Source organism: Balaenoptera acutorostrata, chromosome 1 (assembly GCF_949987535.1).
Source record: "Balaenoptera acutorostrata chromosome 1, mBalAcu1.1, whole genome shotgun sequence".
In the NCBI taxonomy this organism is placed as follows: Eukaryota; Metazoa; Chordata; class Mammalia; order Artiodactyla; family Balaenopteridae; genus Balaenoptera; species Balaenoptera acutorostrata.
The window spans coordinates 18,811,801-18,831,357 of NC_080064.1; the positions used below are offsets into that span (position 1 = coordinate 18,811,801).

A 19,557-nucleotide genomic window follows, 5' to 3' on the forward strand; every position below is an offset into this window, starting at 1 on the left:
TAATGGTCTTTGATGTTACAGAACTCATCTTGGGGGAGATAAAATAGGACACCATAACCTTCATTTCTCCTTAGCCTCATAACCAAAATGTAACTCTGCAGGGACAGGTGAGAGGCATTGCAATAGGGTGGAAAAACTGGAAGTTGGGAAACCTAGGTTTCTTCCATTGGACACCACCTTGTTGGGTCTCCTTGGGCAATCTTGTCCACTCTCTGATCCCATTTCCGCATCTAAACAATGAGAGCAGTTCTCTGTGATACCTGAGGTCCCCTTTCTCCCTTGCTCTCCCCCTCCATAAACTCTAAGCTGAAATAGAGTGTGATTGTGAAAGGAGAGAGGAAGAAAGTGTGGAAGTGCATTTAATTCAATGATTTTTAAACTCTAGTTTAAAACTCTAGTTTTATTCATTAAACGGATGTTTACTGAGTATCAATTTATGCCAGGCACTTGGGCATTTTCTTTGCTGAAATGAGATAGGACCCCACCAATGAATAAAGAACGCATGCCCCAAATTTAAGGAGCCACATATCCACCTTTAAAAAATCATCCCATTTCTTTGCTTTACAAAAAGATAGGTATTTGGGTTAAAATAAAATTCGATTTTCCAAAATGTAATCTAAAGCTTTTCAGAAGCAGTTCAGTGCCACAGATATTGACCAGTCCCTTTAAGACTCTATGCTGGGTCTTCACGTAACACTGGGAACTGAGAGAGAAACATGGAGCTCATCTTGTGGGGGGAAGACAAGCCAGTGACTCCCACTTAACACAGTCCATGATATGGGCTGTAAGAGAGGGTTGAAATTTGTCCTTGGGGGCTGTACTGGGTTGAAGCGTGTCCCCCAAAACTTCATGTCTGCCTGAATCCTGTGAATGTTACCTTCTTTGGAAGTAGCGTCTTTGGAGATGTAATCTGTTAAATTAAGATGAGGTCATACTGGATTACAGTGTGCCTTCATGCAATGATTGGTGTCCTTAAAAGAAGACACCAAGGCGGCCCCGTGCGGCCCGGGCATGCCCAGTGTGGGCACAGCGGCCCCGGCCCTGGGAGCGCCCGGGCGGGAGCGGGTGGCCGGGCGCGGAGGGGTGCGGAGGGGCGTGGAGGAGCCGAGCGGGCCAGCGGTGGGCCAGGGGCCGGGCCGGAGCCGGAGCGTCGGGGGCGGGGGGTGGGGGGGGAAGCTGCCGGAAACTTCTCTACCTGAAGTGAGTGCATCTGTGTAGGATTTGACCCAAGGAGAAGATGGTACATACAGTGTTGTGCAAGTTGCCTTCCCTCTGCTGTATTCCCTGCTCTTCCTGTTCTGGGTGGCAGTAGTCCAGTTGGGTCAATAAGGTGCTTCATGATGAGACATCTGGGGACACTTCTCTCTCCTTTGTGTAGGTGATAGTTTGGGCGGTGAAGAGATGGCTGACAGTGTCAAAACCTTTCTGCAGGACCTTGCCAGGGGAATCAAAGACTCCATCTGGGGAATTTATACCATCTCAAAGCTAGATGCTCGAATTCAACAAAAGAGAGAGGAGCAGCGTCGAAGAAGGGCAAGCAGGGTCCTGGCTCAGAGGAGAGCCCAGAGTATAGAGAGGAAGTAAGAGAGTGAACCACGTACTGTTAGTAGAATTTTGCAGTGCTGCGCTTGGAATGGTGGAGTATTCTGGTTCAGTCTCCTTTTGTTTTATCGAGTGTTTATTCCCGTGCTTCAGTCAGTAACGGCCCAAATTATTGGTGATCCGTCACTACATGGGGATGTTGGGTCGTGGCTCGAGGTTTTCCTCACGTCAGTTTTCAGTGCTCTTTGGGTGCTCCGCCTGTTTGTGCTTAGCAAAGTTGTGAATGCAATTTGGTTTCAGGATATGGCTGATCTGGCCTTCGAGGTATCAGGGAGGAAGCCTTACCCATTCCCTAGTGTCAGCAAAATAATTGCTGAAAAGCTCTTCAACCTTTTGCTGCAGGATCTTTTCCTCCTCCAGGGGGTGTTTGTGAGTCTCTTTCCCGCCCACCTTGTTGGTCAGCTGGTTAGTCTCCTGCATATGTCTCTTCTCTACTCACTATACCGCTTCGAATATCGTTGGTTCAATAAAGGAATTGAAGGAATTAAAGGAATTGAAATGCACCAGCGATTGTCAAACATAGAACCCCTTACTACCCTGGATTTGGTCTGCCCTTGGCTTTCCTCACAGCAATGCAGTCCTCTTACATTGTCAGTGGCTGCCTATTCTCTATCCTCTTTCCTTTATTCATTATCAGCGCCAATGAAGCAAAGACCCTTGGCAAAGCATACCTTTTCCAATTGCACCTCTTCTCCTTGGTGGTTTTCTTAATCAACAGACTCTTCCACAAGACGGTCTACCTGCAGTCTGCCCTGAGTAGTTCAGCTTCTGCAGAGAAGTTCCCCTCACCACACCCATCTCCTGCCAAACTGAAGGCTGCTGAGGGCCCCTGAGTCGCCTGCCACCTAGAGGGGATGGGTGGGATTGGAAGGATGCCGCGTCAGCTCTTTTTCTCGCTCACCTCCCCGACCAGGGAAGGCAGGACCCACTCTGCCAAGGGCCCTGTGCATATTCCCTTCTCTCTGAGGAACTGGGATTTTTGTCTCTGGTGCACGTAAGGCAGAATCATCCTGACACCAGTATGGATTTTAAACACCGGTGAGTCTGAAAGGACCACAGGTTTTTCTGCAGCTCTTTTCTAGCATTTGCCAGCCCCCGTACCTGGACTGATTTGAATACTTCTTCTCCCTGTGCCATCTATCCTCCCACCTCCCCTTCCTGCCTTCCACCACCCCTGGATGAATGGATTTTTGTAATTCTAGTTGTTGTATTTTGTGGACCTGTTGTTTTGGTTTTTCTGTGAAGCACATGTGTTGGACGTGGGAAGTAAAGGAGACTCTGCTGCTCCTGGTCACTCCCATTATAGCCATCATTGTCTTGTTTCTTGTAACTCAGGCTGGATTTGGTCTCTTGCTCCACTGCAAAAAAAACAAGCCTGAAGAGATGGGACAGGAGGAAAAACCTCACAGCCAGATCTGCTGGGTTTTGAGGAGTGGTTTTCTTTCTTCCCCTTGAAGGGGAAAAAGCTTTGTTCACTGGTACATTTAAAGCTCCCCCAGCTATAGGGAGGTACCAATTTTGGACAAGTGCCACTGCAACACAGAATGCTCAGAGAACCTAAACTTTTAAACCCTGGAGGTCTGAACTTTACTGTTGGCCACTGCTGGGTCTGTCTGGTATTCCAAAGGAATATTGGGTGCTGCAAATAGGAACTGAAGGGGTAAACTTATTAAACCCATTAAACCTGTGATTGGTTGGTGTTTTCCTGTCATTTTAAAGAGACTAAATATGGGGTATGGGGGGAAGGGCAGGTGTCAAAGCACTTGCACAGTTTTAAGACATCACAAACGTGAGCTTGTTTCCCACAAATGTGTAATGGTTGAAATTTACAAGTCGTCACTTCAATAAACATATTCATGGAACCCAGGACTTTGTCTTGGATAATTTGGAAGATTAGTTCTGAAAAATGTTCCCTGAAAAAGTTTGGGTTATGTGATTATAATCATGTTAACATCTTGTGAAAGAATTTGGGATTGAGTTGTTTTAAAGTCTATATGTACATCTGTCCTGTGTACTCATGAAGGAAGAGAGGGCCTTCTAGATTTCAAGAATTGAACATTCTCATTAGGGAAGAGATTAGACATTTGGTTAACAGACACCTTTACTATGTACAGGACAAAATAAGGATTTAAAAATCGTTGCCAGCAGATGTGAACCAAGTTTGAATACAGAAGATTTTAAAATAGTGGGTATTTTGGAAGTAGGTGTTTCTAGCTCATGAAAAAAAAATTGTAAAAGACAGTTTAAGATTTATTTTCAATATCCCTCTGTGACAGACATCTCTGGTCATTTGACAGTAGTATTGCAGAGAACTACTTTCAGGTTGCCGAGGGGGTGGTTGAAGAAGACCTCAGTATTTCATCAGCTTGCAACTGATCAGCGACTGCCTTACTTAAGATTAGTTGTTGTAGTTTTTAAAATGAGATTAAAATGGCCACGTCTTTGCTGCCTGAAATTTGTATTTGTGTCAGCTAAGCTGGTCTTAGAAGGGTGAGGGAAGTTGAGTAGAGGAAGGCAAGTGATATTATCAAGCACTGTGCCTGGCTATAGAAAATGCTTTGTCACTGGACGTGAGGAATCCGTAAAGTTTTATTAGTGTAACTGAGAGGCCAGGCCTGTACAAAGGCTAGATTACCAAATGTCTATTGTTGTAGGTATTCCTAATTTCATGAGATGTACACAAAAGCAGTGTAAACTTCTCTCGCCTTTTCACTAGCATATGGGCAGTGAGGGCAGCGATTGGGAAATTGGGATCAAAGGGAGAGTAGGCTCTGTTTTTGCCAAGTTCAGAATGGCAGTTTAAGGCAGACCAGTCGTAACTGAAAATAAGGGAGGGCGTATCACTACAGACGAAAGTGAGAGCTTGAGTTCCAATCGTACAGCAGGAGGATCTGAGGAATCATGTTCACAAATCTCTCTTCAGGGACAGACATCACAGCTTGGACAGGTATGTGTGGTTGAAAACACGACCCTTTTATCCTATCTAGAGCTGAGTTGTCCGTTATAGTAACTCTACAAAGTCAATGCTTTCTAGACCTGAGTATGTTAAGTCTGTTGGAAACTTTTAAATGGACAAATCCATGCACTGCCTTGTTCATTGCTCTGCACTTGGTAAGGGGCCAAGAGAAAATTTAAGAGAAGTTGTGACAAACTGGAATAAACCCAGAAGAGGGCAACTAATGGTTAGGGGTTCGTGAACCACCTTAAAGGATAACTTCTGTGGGAATAAAAGGGCAACTATAAAAAAAAAAAAAAAAAAAGACACCAAGAGAAAAGACCTAAATGTAAGATGGGAAACCATAAAGCTCCTAGAAGAAAACATAGGCAGAACACTCTCTGACATAAATCGTAGCAATATTTTTTGGAATTTGTCTCCTAAGGCAAAGGAAATAAAAGCAAAAATAAATGGGATCTAATTAAACGTAAAAGCTTTTGCACAGCAAAGGAAACCATCAACAAAATGAAAAGAAAACCTACTGAATGGGAGAAAATATTTACAAATGATGTGACTGATAAGGGGTTAATATCCAAAATATATAAACATCTCATACAACTCAATATAAAAAAAAGGAAAACAACCTGATTAAAAATGGTCAGAAGACCTGAATAGACATTTTTCCAAAGAAGACATACACATGGCCATCAGGCACATGAAAAGATGCTCAACATTGCTAATTATTAGAGAAATGCAAATCAAAACCACAATGAGATATCGCCTCACACCAGTCAGGATGACCATCATCAAAAAGAACACAAAAAACAAATGTTGGCAAGGATGTGGAGAAGAAGGAACCCTTGTACACTGATGGTGGGAATGTAAATTGGTGCAACCACTATGGAAAACAGTATGGAGGTTCCTCAGAAAACTAAAAATAGAGCTACCATATGATACAGCAATTCCACTCCTGGGCATATATCTGAAGAAAATGAAAACACTAGTTTGAAAAGATACATGAATCCCAATGTTCATAGCAGCATTATTTATAACAGCCAAGATACGGAAGCAACGTAAGCGCCCATCAAGGGATGAATGGATAAAGAGGATGTGATATACATACATATATATATATATATATATATATATATATATATATATGAAATGGAATACTACTCAGTCATTAAAAAAGAGTAAATTCCTGTCATGTACAACAATATGGATGGACCTGGAGGGTATTATGCTAAGTGAAATAAGTCAGACAGAGAAACACAAATAGTGTATGCTATCATTTATATGTGGAATCTAAAAAAATAAAACAAAAGAATGAACATAACAAAACAAAAACAGACTCACAGATATAGAGAACAAACTAGTGGTTACCGGTGGGGAGAGAGAAGGGGGGAGGGGCAAGATAGGGGTGGGTGTTAAGAGGTACAAACTACTATGCATCAAATAAATAAGCTACAAGGATATATTGTACAGCACAGGGAATATAGCCAATATTTATAATAAGTAAATGGAGTATAATCTATAAAAATGTTGAATCACTATGTTTTATACCTGAAACTAATATAACATTGTAAATCAGCTATACCTCAATTAAAAAAAAAAAAGACACCTGGAGATAAAGGGTGGGGAAAGGCCATGTGAAGACGGAGGCAGAGATAGGAGTTTTGTTGCCACAAGCCAAGGAACACCAGGAGCTGCCAGAAGTTGGAAAAAGCAAGGAAGGATCCTCCCCTTGCAACTTTGGAGAGAGCATGGCCTTGCTGACACCTTGATTCTCTAGAGTCCAGACCTGTGAAAGAATAAATTTCTGCTGTTATAAGCCACTCAGTTTGTGGAAAATTGTTGCAGGAAGTTTAATACAGGGCATACAATGAAGTATGTTGAGAAATAATGATGAGTTATTATCATAAGTTTGCAGCAACCTGATGTTACAAAAGTCTAATATTATTATTGGACCTATTAAGTCATATTATCACTTATACTTTATACATATTTATCACTCTTAGACTTATTGAAGTCATTATTATTTATAGACTTATTTATTATTACTATCCTAATCGAGCAGAATTTGACTGAACTAGGCCAAGAGGTTAGTGGTAAAGAGGCTTAGGAGTCAAACAGAACGGGGTTGAAAACCCCAGCTTTGGGTACATGTTAGCAGTGTGACCTCAGGCAAGTGATTTTGCCTCTCAGAGATTTCCTCATCTGTAAAATGAGGATACCAAACACTCTTCATCAGGTTACTGTGAAGGCTAAGTGAGATCCCTCATTTAAACCCACATAGCCCAGAGCCTGGCACATAGTAAAACCTCAGTAAAAGCCAGTTGACTCTTATGACCAGAGCACATATTAGTTCTACCTTACCTAATGTTACCTCAGTTAATCTCTAACCCACCACCCTGACGATTTCCTTCATTGTACCACCAGTAATCATCTTCTTTCTTTATTTATTGGCTCTCTTCCCACCAGAATGTAGAATGTGAGCCCCATTAGACAGGGGCAGAGTCTCATTTATGGCTGGACATCCAGGACCTAGCACAGAGCCTGGCACATATTTGTGGGATGGGTGGATGAATGAATGAATAGTGAACACCTTGTCTTGTAAGTATTAAATGAAGACACGTTTAATCAATATCTTTCCTTTTATTCCATCTGTAGTTCCAAATAATTGCATTAGGATTCGTCTGCAGTCCTCCTCACCATCAACAGTTTCTCTTGCCTACTGCTTTAAGCCCCTTTGGTAGGAACCTAGCCTCCCTGATATGTAAGATATGGGTGTCCTGGGATCTTCAAAAGTATGGGGCTGAATCCTTGCTGGAGATGATGGACTGTGGGATGTCAGCACCATACCTGGCACATAGTAAGGGAATTTCCCCCTCCTCCCACTTGCTCTGTTTATTATTCATTATAGGGCATGGGGGTGGAGGAGACAAAGGGGCTGAATTGAGGGATGACCGGGAACAATTCGGGGATTTATAAAATCTCTGTGAATATCTTCCTTTTTTTTTGGAGTTGGGTTAGACTGGGACACTGCCTGCTTCCAGTGGTACCATCAAATAGGTCTTCACAAAACCAATCTGCATCTCAAGCGATCCGAGTCTCCTCTGTATTCCCCACATACCTAGGAGGACACAATGGTTGTGAGTGGGGATTATCAGGGTGTCAGAGAGGGCCAGTGCCATAATAATAAGATGCCCTGAACTGGAGGCTTGTCAGTTATCTCTGCAAGAGGTGGATCAACGTCCTTGGTCCTCATTGCGTTGCAGTTCTTGGTCCTCTGTGGGAAAGGGTGACCTGCAGGTAGGGCCTTTCATAGCTCTAGAACCAAGGTGGACCCAACAATTAAACAGGAAGAAGGGCTAGCCAGCCATCCTGAGATCCCAGGAGAGTGATCCATTCTTCCCAGATTTCCTCCAGGTCCTTTACTGCTGAGCCTGAAGGCTCCGCTTGGCTCCCGTGGTCTCTAGAGAATGCAGGCACTAAGCCGTCTTGTTGGGAAGGTTGTCCTGACCTGCAATGAGCCTGTCCCAGGCCTCCTGCCTCCTGCCCACCTTGCCGCCCTTCACAGGGCCTGGCTACCCAACAGACTGTGTGCAGACAGGCGTGGCCAGGTTACCCTCCAGGGGTCAGTGCCAACACTCAGTGAAAAGTGGTAAGTGTCCAGGCCTCTGGGGCTGGTTCAAGTAAGGTGAGAGGATCAAAGACACTCTCCTCCAGGGATTGAAATGATTTCTGACTTGGCTTATTTAAAATTGTGAAAGTGGCCTCATTAGTGATCAGAGCAGTACAGCTCTCTGGAATCTGGCCCCAGGGTGATTTTCACATCAGCCTCTGTCTCAGTGACTGAGGACCTCGGGACCTCTTCTTTTCCTTCAGGCCCGAGGCCCCTCAGGCACTTCTTCCAGTGGGCCAGGCGGTGGTGCGCGGAGGAGCGGATCTCCCCACTCCGCAGGGCGTAGATGATGGGGTTGACCATGGAGTTGACAAGGCAGAGCAAGGAGCAGAAGGCGAAGACCTTCTTGACCTGTTTGCTTGGAGTGGTGGCCAGGCTGTAGACCATGAGGGTCAGTACCGGGACCCAGCACGTGAAGAGCACAGCCAGCAGCACCCCCAAGGTCTTGGCCAACCGCACATCCAGCCTCATCCGGGCCATTCCGAGCACTTGCCTGTCCCGGTGCTCAGCCAAACTGGCTACATGCTGATGGGCCTTCCAGAGGACATGTGCATAGGTATAGATGATGCCAGAGAAGAGGACAGCAATGAACAGGAGCCAGCCCAGCAGATAGTCATTGGGGATCAGGGGGAAAAGCTCAGAGCAGGGCTTGGGACAGCAAGTCCATCCCATGAGAGGCAGAGAGGAAACCAATGCTGAGAGAACCCACATGATGCCCAGGGTCACCAGTGCCCTCCCACGGGTGAGTAGGGCTTTGTATGTAGGTGGGTAGCGCAGACAGAGGTAGCGGTCAACGGCCGTCAGCAGCAGGCTGCCTACAGAGGCCGTGAAGGTCATAGTAACGCTGCCAATCTTCAGCAGGAAGACAGCTTTGGAATCAACGCCCTGGAAGACGTGGAAATTTACAAAGTTGAAGGCAAAGACCACACTGGCCAGAAAGTCAGCCCCAGCCAAGCTGCCAATGAACAGGTATGAGGGCTTCCTGCGGAGCTGGTGTGAGGACAGGATCAGATAGAGCACCACCAGATTCTCCAGGGCGCTTAGTAGGCCCAGAGGGGTGCACAGCACCGCGATAGCTATCTTTTGGGAACTGCTCAGGATCATGTAATCCTTCATGGGGTTGAAATCCAAGCCATCAATGGAGCCATTGGCTGCCTGTATCTTCCAGCATATCTCCATGGGTTGGGTCCCTCGGCTTCTGCCGGGCTTACCAAGAAGCCTTTGCTGTAGTACAATGAGAAGAAGAAATGAGTTCTTTTTCAATCAGTGCAGTAATGACCTCATACCATCACTGACTCTAACCAAACACTTTCCCTGTGCGATGAATCGTATGTTGAAACAGCGATTTATATTAGTTTCTCTCTATTTTACCCTTTCTTCATCCTAGTGGGGTGCTAGGTCTGTACTGGTTGCCTTAGGAGAGGCATGTGGGAATTCAAGAAGCAGAAGTGACCTGCAAACCATATGATCTCACTTACATGTGGAACTGAAAAAAAAAAAAAATCTAATTCATAGATACAGAGAAGAGATTGGTGGCTGCCAGGTGCAGGGGTTGGGGTCGGGGGGTGAAATGGGTAAAGGTAGTCAAAGGTACAAGCTTCCAATTATAAAACAAATAAGTCTTGGGAATGCACGTACAACATGGTGACTATAGTTACTAATATTGTATCTGAAAGTTGCTAAGAGAATAGATCTTACAAGTTCTCATCATAAGAAAATAAATTTGCAGCTATGTGTGGTAACGAATGTTAATGACTTATTGTGGTGATCATTTCACAGTATATACAAATATCAAATCATTATGTTGTATACCTAAAACTAATATAATGTTACATGTCAATTATACCTCAATAAAATAAAATAAGAAATAAAATAAAAGTGACCTGCCTTTTTTGGTCTTTTTAAACAAACCAGAAAACTACACCTAAGACTTCCCTTTGAAAGTAAGGAAATCTCCAAGGGTCAAAAACAGAGAGGAAATCAAAACCAAGAAAAAATGGAATCCAGAGTGATATGGTGCAGGGTTTTTTGCATTGATGTTTTATTTTGTTTTGTTTGCCAGTTTTGGTAAGTAAGATGCTGAAGTTTTAACAACTATTTAGGGATGGGAGACAAGACTTGGGTTTCACACCAGTAGATTTGCCAGATAAACTATAGGAGTCCAAATAAATTTGAATGTCAGATAATGAATCATTCTTAGTATAAGAATGTCCTAAATATTGAGAAAAACAAACAGGGCACCCAAATATTGTATGGGACATTATTAGAAAGCAAACTCTGAGTTTCTCTAGAGGGATATACTCTCATATCCAGGTCACACAAGATTTCCACATATAAAGGCCCATGGAATTTGAGCTCACGATGCAAAATTACAAAATGCACAAGGAAACATGAACAAGAGTTAGCAGAAATGTCAGACAGTAGAATTAGACTTCCAAGAATTCATGTAATTCTTGGGTTTATGTTATAGAATGTTTATATGCTTTTGTTTGTTTGTTTGTTTGTTTGTTTTGGCTGCACGGCATGTGGAATCTTAGTTCTGACCAGGCATTGAACCCACGCCCCCTGCATTGGAAGCACGGAGCCTTAACCACTGGACCTCCAGGGAAGTCCGAATATGTTTAATATGATTAAACAGTAAGATATCAAAACCATGATTACCTAATGAGAGACTAGGCAGATTTGAAAAAGAATCAAGTAGAGTTTCTGGAAGTGAAAAATGAAGTCATTGAAAACAGAAACCCTTAAGGGTAGGTTAAAGAGTAGAAGAGACTAGCTGAAAAGCTTTGATCTAGAAGGTGGATCTGAAGAAACTTCTCAAAATGCAGCACAAGGAGTTAGAGAGATGGGAAATATGAAAGAGAGGTTAAGAGACAGGAAGGATTGAAAGAGAAGGTTTAAAATATATCTAACTGGAGTTTCAGAAGGGAAGAATAGAATTGGTGGTGGGCATTGGGGAGGCCATATTCAAAGAGATGCTAGTGGAGAATTGCCCAGAATTCTCCTGGACATGACTCCTCAGATTTAGAAATCACAGTGAACTTCGAGCAGAATTTTGTTTTTAAACTGAAGTATAGTTAATTTACAATGTTGTGTTAGTTTCAGGTGTACAGCAAAGTGATTCAGTATATATATATATATATATATATATACTTTTTCAGATTCTTTTCCATTATAGGTTATTACAAGATATTGAATATAGTTCCCTGTGCTATACAGTAAGACTTTGTTATTTATCTATTTTATATATAGTCGTGTGTTGAACAGAATTTTAAAAACAAACCAATGGGAATTCCCTGGTGGTCCAGTGGTTAGGACTTGGCACTTGCACTGCCAGGGCCGGCGTTCGATCCCTGGTCGGGGAACTAAGATCCCACAAGCCACACGGCAGGGCCAAAAACAAAACCAACCAACCAACAAAAACCAAACAAACAGAAAAAGAATTCCATATTCACATATAGCATAATAAAACCTCAGAATACCAAAGACAAAGAAAAAATTTAAAACAATCAGAGAGAAAAGACAAAGGAATCACAATTAAATTTAAAAGCAGATTTTCCAATAGCAGTAATAATAGCCAGAAGATAGAGGGAAAAAAGCTACACTATCACTCAAAATAAAGAAATAAAAGTAGAATTGTCCACTAACAGACTCTCACTGAAGGAAGTCTAAAGCATATGCCATTAGAAGAAGGAAATTCTTCACAGAGGGAAGAACAGAAAGGCAAGCAGGAATTGTGAACAAATAAATTGATAAATGTATGAGTAAATAAAAAAATATGTATAAAGCAACAACAATAATAATAATGATGACTGAGACTGATTTGGATGGTATAAAAACAAAGTGGAAGTAAAATTGTGAATGACAGTAACACAAGCCAAGAGAGAGGAATAGAGTTGAAGCTTTATTTAGGAAGTGAGTAAAGGTATTGATCTAATTTAGGATTTTAAAAATCAGGCATAATCTCTTACTTGGTTTACTACAATAGCTTCCTAACTGACTCCCTGCTTTTAACCAGGCCTGTCTAATTTCAATACAACAGCCAAGGTGATCCTTTTAAAATATGTCAGATCCTTTTCAAATATGTCACTCCTCTGTCCCAAACCCCACACAGCACCCATTCCATTCAGTGTAAAAGCTAAAGTACTAACAGTGGCCTAGAAGGCTGTATGTGTTCTGGCCCCATTGACTCTCTGACCTCCCTACTAACCATGCTTCCTTTGGCCAACTAGCTTTAGCCACACTGGCTTACTAATGGGTACTCCCCCCCCGCCCCACCACGGGGCCTTTGCATTAGTTGTTCCCTCTTCCAGAACACTCTTTTCTATGCATGGGTCAATCGCACCTTCTTCAAGTTGTGGCTCAAATTTTGCCTTTTCAAAGACATCTACCCAGGGGCTTCCCTGGTGGCGCAGTGGTTGAGAATCTGCCTGCTAATGCAGGGGACACGGGTTCGGGCCCTGGTCTGGGAGGATCCCACATGCCGCGGAGCTGCTGGGCCCGTGAGCCACAGCTGCTGAGCCTGCGCGTCTGGAGCCTGTGCTCTGCAACAAGAGAGGCCGCTACAGTGAGAGGCCCGCGCACCGTGATGAGGGGTGGCCCCCGCTTGCCGCAACTAGAGAAATCCCTAGCACAGAAACGAAGATCCAACACAGCCAAAAATAAATAAATTAATTAATTAATTAATTAAAAAAAAAAAAAAAGACATCTACCCTATCATCCTATTTAAAACTGTAGCTCACCCTACCCTCCGGCTCTTCTGGTCCCCTTTACTCTGCTCTATATTTTATTTTTTTCATATCACTAATCACCTTCTAACATATAATTTACCCTACATAATCTTTATTGTTTATTATCTGTTCCACTAGAATTTAAGTTCCATAAGGTCAAGGAACTGACTATTTTGTTCACTGATATAAGGGTTTAGAATAGTTTTTGGTACATAGTAGATACTCAATAAATATTTGTGGAATTGAAGTGAAATTGAATAGTCAATGATTTTTAGCATTCCTCTCTCAGAAGTTAATAAATTAAGCAGACAATATACTAATTAATATGATATATAAGATTTGAACATGCAATTAACAAGTTTGATCTAATAGTCATATATGGAACTCAGCACCCAATAATTAGAGAATACCCATTGTTTTCAAGCAAATGTGGACATTTACCAAAACTGGTCTTGTCTTAGGTGAAAAGTAAATTGCAACAAACTTTAAATAATCTGTAACATACAAACCATGTTCTCTGACCACAGTGCAATTTATTTAGAAATCAAGAACTTAAAAAATATAACTAACAAACTTCACAGGTTTGAAGCACCTGAATAATTCCTGAGTCAAAAAATCATAAAGGAAATTAGAAAATTCTTAGAATTATAACATATTAAAATGAGTGGGATGCATGTGAGTAGTACTGAAAGGGAAATTTATAGACCTACATGCTCATATTAGAAAAGAAAAAAGACTCATGAGCTAAACATCCAACTCATGAAATTAGAAAAAGAGCAACAGCAAAAATACAAAGAAGGCAGAAGGCAGAAATAATAAGAGCAGAAATTGATGACATGGTAAAACAACAGAGAATAAGAAGCCCTGACAGAGACCGAAACTAGTTCTTTGAAAAGATCATAAAACAGACAAACCTCAGGCAAGATTACTTAAGATGAAGGAGAGAACCTACAAATAAGAAAAATATCAGGCATGAAAGAGAAATGGTCAATAATCCTTTAAAAAGATGTTTAACCTCAATAGCATCCACAGAAAGGCAAGTTTCACTCCCATCAGATCAGCAAAAAGATGAATCTGACAATATCGAGTACTGGAGAGGATGTGGAGTGCGAACGGTCAGCACTGTGACGGGAGTGTAAGTTGGGGCAAACACTGTGGAGAGCAGTTTGGCAAAATCTAGTGAAGTTGAAGATGAGCCACTGCCCTGAGAGGCACCAATTCCGCTCCTGAAAATGTGCCCAAGGAGACATGTACAATCAGCATTTTTGAAATAGCAAAAGAAAACCACCATCACCACCACCAACAAAAGTCCATCAATTGCAAAATGCATAGATATAGTACATCCATACACAGAAATAAATGAAACAGTAAAAAATGAACTAGAGCTATATGTGTCAACAAGGATAAATGTTAACATCACACCACTGAGCCAAAAGTCCAATCCCTTAGGAGAATGTAGAGGATTTATAGAGTAGATAAAGAGAAGAGAGCTCGTGGACAGTGGCAGAGGAACTAGAGAAGCAGGAGGGAGTGCAGGTTTTTTCCCCGGACTAGACTAGAAAGCAATGTCTTGCCTGAGGCAAAGGGAAAAAATGTGTTCCTCTATGTAGACATTTCCCTGTATTCTTTACTGGCTTTTTTTCCCCCCTCAAAACATTAAACATTAAAACACTAAAAAGTAGTTATTATTGAAAAATGGAAAAGTAGGTCATTAAAACTCACAGCAGTATTTTTTAAGGTTTAAATATTTTATTTACACTCAAAACAGAATTTATTATAATTTTTTGGCACCCATTTAAATTTTGTGCCCATGGTGAGGGCCTCACTCTCCTCACCCTACTTCTGGTCTTGCTAGAGGTTATCAGGGAGTGGGAATTGGGACAAGAGAGGTCTGTGGTTCCCGAGCAGTGGTTTCCTGGTGTGTCTGGGTGAGAAGACCTTCACGGTATTTTCAAGTCTCCCCCTCGCCGTAACTTCCAGGGTGGGTGTACTTAAGCTCATTTTAGAGTGGAAGAAGGTTTAGGAATGATAAGCTCTCTGGGCTCCCTGTACTCAATTTCCTTATATATAAAATGCGGATAATGACGGTAACCCACCATTATAGATAATTCACAATATAAGGAGTAAGTGAGTTAATACATAAAATATATTTAGAAGAGAGCTCGACACTTCACTGAACTGTTCTTAATTTGGAACCCGCTCAGGATGACCTAGTTATTTAAGAGTTGAGAACTGGGGTTCAACTCCAGTTCTGTCTATACCTGCACCATAAATGTGGTTAGTCTGAATGGAGATATGCCTTGAGTGTAAAATACACACCAGATTTCAAAGACGGTATGGAAAAAAGAAGGTAACATAGCTCATTAGTAATGTTTTTATATTAATTACCAGTCGAAATGATATATTGGGCTAAATAAAAACATTTATTTCTCCCGTTTCTTTTTATTTATTTATTTATTTATTTATTTATTTATTTATTTATTTTAACATCTTTATTGGGGTATAATTGCTTTACAATGGTGTGTTAGTTTCTACTTTATAACAAAGTGAATCAGCTATACATATACATATATCCCCATATCTCCTCCCTCTTGCGTCTCCCTCCAACCCTCCCTATCCCACTATTTATTTATTTTTTATTGTGGCTACTGGAACATTTTAAATGACAAGGGGCTCATGGGACAGCGCTAGCCCACTCCAACGTGCTGTACTGTCTGGTGACAGCAAGGTCAGAAGTATTCCTTTGCCGCTGCTGTAGGCAGCCCCAGTTGGGCTCAACTGGTTGCCTCACCATTCCTCAGACAGTTCTGCTTTCTTGCACCTTTGCCCCAGGGGTTCCTCTCCCTGGCTCATCTTTTTTCTGGACTCGTCTTTTGCCCAGTGAAAGCTTCCACAACCCCGCAGTCACACACCAAGTTCCTAGACTTACTCTGTATATATTATAACCAGTTCTGATTAGTCTTTTCTCCAACCAGGTTGATAACTGCACCAACCAACATTTGTATGCAATTTAATTTCTACACAATATTTTTTCTCAGCCACAATCTAAAGTAATCCACACAATCTCTGATATAAGAATTGTGGTTATTGTTATTTCATAGATAATGGAGGCTCAGAGACGTTAAACTACTTGGAGGAAGGCACACAGTTTGTCAAGGTCAGGGACTGAGCCTTCATTATTTCTGGGTCTTCTGTGCCTTGCACAATGCCTGCTACCTAGTCGGTGCTAAAAAACTGCTTAATGGGGAATTCCAGTGGTTAGGACTCTGCATTTTCACTACTGAGGGCCCAGGTTCGATCCCTGGTTGGGGAACTAAGATCCCACAAGCCGCAGCGGGGGGCCAAAACAAACAAAAACTGCTTAATGAATGAAACCCATTTGGATGGAAAGGGGCTGTTGCCAATGTGTAGATCCCAAGCAAGAGTGTGAGGGGGAGGGGAGCACATAGGGTAGGTTCAAATCCTAGCCTGGTGACCTTGTTCAAGATACCTAATGCCTCTGTTTTCCCATTTCTCATCTGTAAAATGGATTTTTGTGAGGATTTCAGTAAATTAATATAACATATGGAAGTGCTTATTATTGTTATTATTATTAGGAGCATCTTCAAATGGGATAATTCAACCTGCTTGGTGAGGTTGTTGAGAATAATGTGCCTGGAGCATTATAAGAGCTTAATAAGTGGTAGCTCTTATAATCCAGTGTTTTTTAAATTTTAAGAGAGCAGAATGCTTTTTACCGTCAATGGAACACCTATTCATAAATCAGGTAAAAATCTGAATTCATGTCACCTATGTCCTCTCTTCCAGGCAGCCCAGATTCCTCTGTGGAGCCCTCAGGCTCGAAGGAACAGATTGAAAACTTCTCATCTAATCCACCTCTGTTATTTTACCATCAAGGGAACAGTCTAAGGGTGGGGATGTAATTTTCTAAGATCACCCAACAAATCAGCAGCAGAGCTGGAACTAGATTTCACATCCCCCAAACCACAATCAAAACCCTTGTGCTGGGCTTCCCTGGTGGTGCAGTGGTTGAGAATCTGCCTGCCAATGCAGGGGACATGGGTTCGAGCCCTGGTCTGGGAAGATCCCACATGCCACGGAGAAACTAGGCCCGTGCGCCACAACTACTGAGCCTGTGCGTCTGGAGCCTGTGCTCCGCAACAAGAGAGGCCGCGATAGTGAGAGGCCCGCGCACCGCGATGAAGAGTGGCCCCCGCTCGCCGCAACTAGAGAAAGCCCTCTCATAGAAACGAAGACCCAACACAGCCAAAAATAAATAAATAAATAAATTTAAATTATTAAAAAAAAACCTCGTGCTGTAAGCATAGAAGTGCCCCTTCTTTGAAAAGCTGAAAAGAGGTGTTTCCCTGAGATGGATGCCCTTGGCTGAATGTTGCCAAGGCCACCCCAGAGTGAGACAGGAAATGGTGCCAGCCGAGTTCTCAGCCCTGGACGTGAATAAGAGACAGTGTAAGCCTTTCTCAGCTCCCATATCCACCCTCCCACTTCTGGAAGCTTCCTCCCTGCATCCCTGCAGCCCCAGTCCCATCCCCCTCCAACTCTCTTGCCATATTTCCCTTAGAAAACAGCCCACCATCATCAGAGAATGGCTTACCCCACGCCGAGTCCAGCCTAGAAGAGGGGCGTCGGGGTGGTGGTGGCTGGTATTTGCGCCTCACCCAGGCCTGGCGTGGCCACCAACCTATGGCTATTGTCCAAATTAAGTAAGGCCAGGAAATGCAGGCATTTGGGTGGAGGTCCTAACAAGAAAACATCCGACAACAGGATGCACAGAGCAACAGGAAACCCAGCTCCCTGTCTGCCTTCCCTCTGAGCAGATAGAAATCCCTTTTGGAGTCAGAGCTTCTGGCTTCTAGATGAGCCTTCCTCCCGGGCAAGGACTGGTCTGAATGCCCGGCGCAGAGAGAGACTCAGTGCTTGCTGTGCTGCACAACTGTTCCAGTTCCACCTCTGCATGGCTTGTCATGTGACTTTGGGCAAGTCCCTTCAGCTTTCTGAGCCCCTCTTCTCATTGTGAAATGACAATGACCAGACCTGTCCGATTCTCCTTGGGAAAACCAAATTGGCTGGCAATCTCCCCCATGGCTCTTTAACCAGGTCCATGGGGAGGCTGTGATGGGGTACCAATCCTTTCAAAGTGTAGGTAAGACTTCATGTCTGTGCGTTTGTTAGGGGGAAAGGGTTCATTTTTTTTTTAAATCAGTGTGTCAGTGGAGTTCCAAATATCAGGAACCACTGATGCGTGCAAAAACATTTTGTGACTTGACATCGTACAAATGTAAAATTAAAAGAGAAACAAACAACCAAGTGCTTTTCCCACCTAAGAAAAATGCCAAACCCCCAAACTACATGACACTCTTTCCCCAGAGAGCATGCCCATGCTGCAGTGGGTGTCCAGGACCTGGAGCCCTGACTCCTGCTGAGTGTCTGCGAAGGGCGCACTGAGTGCCGGGAAGCTGGTCAGGAAAAGGTGCGCCTGGGGGTTTTACTGACCCGAACTGAAAGTGTGAACTGAAAGCATGCCATGGTCCCAGCTGGCTCCTCTGTACTGCTGCGTTGAAAGCCCAAAGGCACTGGGGACCATGAGTGAGTGAGAAGGAGCTGGCCCTTTGATTGTGGCCGCTACGAGTGCAGTGAGAAGCTGAGACTGGAGGCCGGGAGCCATCATATTTATCTCTTACTGGGAGTGGGGAGGCCTGGGTTCCGGTCCCTGTTCTGCCACTGAGTGACTTTGGGCAGGTCCTTTCTCCTGTCTGGGTCTTTCTTTTCTCATCTTTAAAGCAAGTGGGTTGCCTGGGTCCCTTCTTAGGTCTCCTCTGGGAAACTCACCATGTTGGATCCCAATGTCACAGGCTTGGCAACCAGACCTCCTTGGATTCAACCAGCCCTGGATTCAAATCCAGCTCTGTACCTTGTGGGCTGTGTGATCTTGGGCAAAGGTTACTTCACCTATCTGAGCCTCTGTTTCATTCATCTGTAAACTAGGAGGAATACTACCCATATCACACTGTTGTGCAATCAAGTGATAGAAATTTATGAAATGTATGGTGGCTTACAGCATGTGTCTAATGAACGGCAGGACATACTCAGTAGAATTAGTTTATAGGATTCTTACAGGATTCTGTGCTTGTCTTGTCCAACTGTCGTCTGAGAACTTAGGCATATAGAAAGCTCTTCACTCATCCGCAGTGGACACTTTACTACCATGAAGTCCAGACCATCACATTAAAAAAACAAAAACAAAAAAAACCTGTTTGACCTGCATGAATGATCCATTAGTAATAGACCAAGTTGAGGCTCTTGACTTGCTTCCCAGCAGGGCTTTTGGTGCTATGTTCAGCCATAGGAAGGGTGTCGTGGGGCCTTCCTTCCATCTTTCTTCTCTTAATTCCCCTCCGTGCTTGGTAGCACTTGGTTGCAGTTGCAAGAAAGTTTTCTGAATTCTGGGCTGTGGGCTATGTTCTTTTGTCCAAATCTTATTTATTTTTTCAGGCCCTATATCAAAAGCCACCTCCTCCAGGAAGCATTCTCTGGTTTCTCCTTACCTGTCCACGAGGATGAAACTCATTGAGTCCTAATGCATG

At 43.1% G+C, this 19,557-nt stretch overlaps 1 protein-coding gene and 1 pseudogene across 1 annotated transcript; one reads left to right on the forward strand and one right to left on the reverse strand.

Annotated features, from left to right (window-relative positions):
• Window positions 1-1,163: 1,163 nt before the first annotated feature.
• On the forward strand, window positions 1,164-2,450 carry LOC103019107 (etoposide-induced protein 2.4 homolog; annotated as a pseudogene).
• Window positions 2,451-8,318: 5,868 nt separating this feature from the next.
• On the reverse strand, window positions 8,319-17,575 carry CNR2 (cannabinoid receptor 2). The gene is made up of 2 exons (XM_028164718.2): window positions 17,568-17,575; window positions 8,319-9,446 (listed from the first exon to the last, which is right to left on the reverse strand). Exon 2 carries the CDS (start codon window positions 9,399-9,401, stop codon window positions 8,319-8,321), a length of 1,083 nt encoding a protein of 360 aa, XP_028020519.2. The 5' UTR covers window positions 9,402-9,446; window positions 17,568-17,575.
• Window positions 17,576-19,557: the final 1,982 nt, after the last annotated feature.

Coding starts and splice junctions, on each gene's coding strand:
- CNR2 (XM_028164718.2), bottom strand. CDS start 9,401: ATGGAGATATGCTGGAAGATACAGGCAGCCAATGGCTCCATTGATGGC.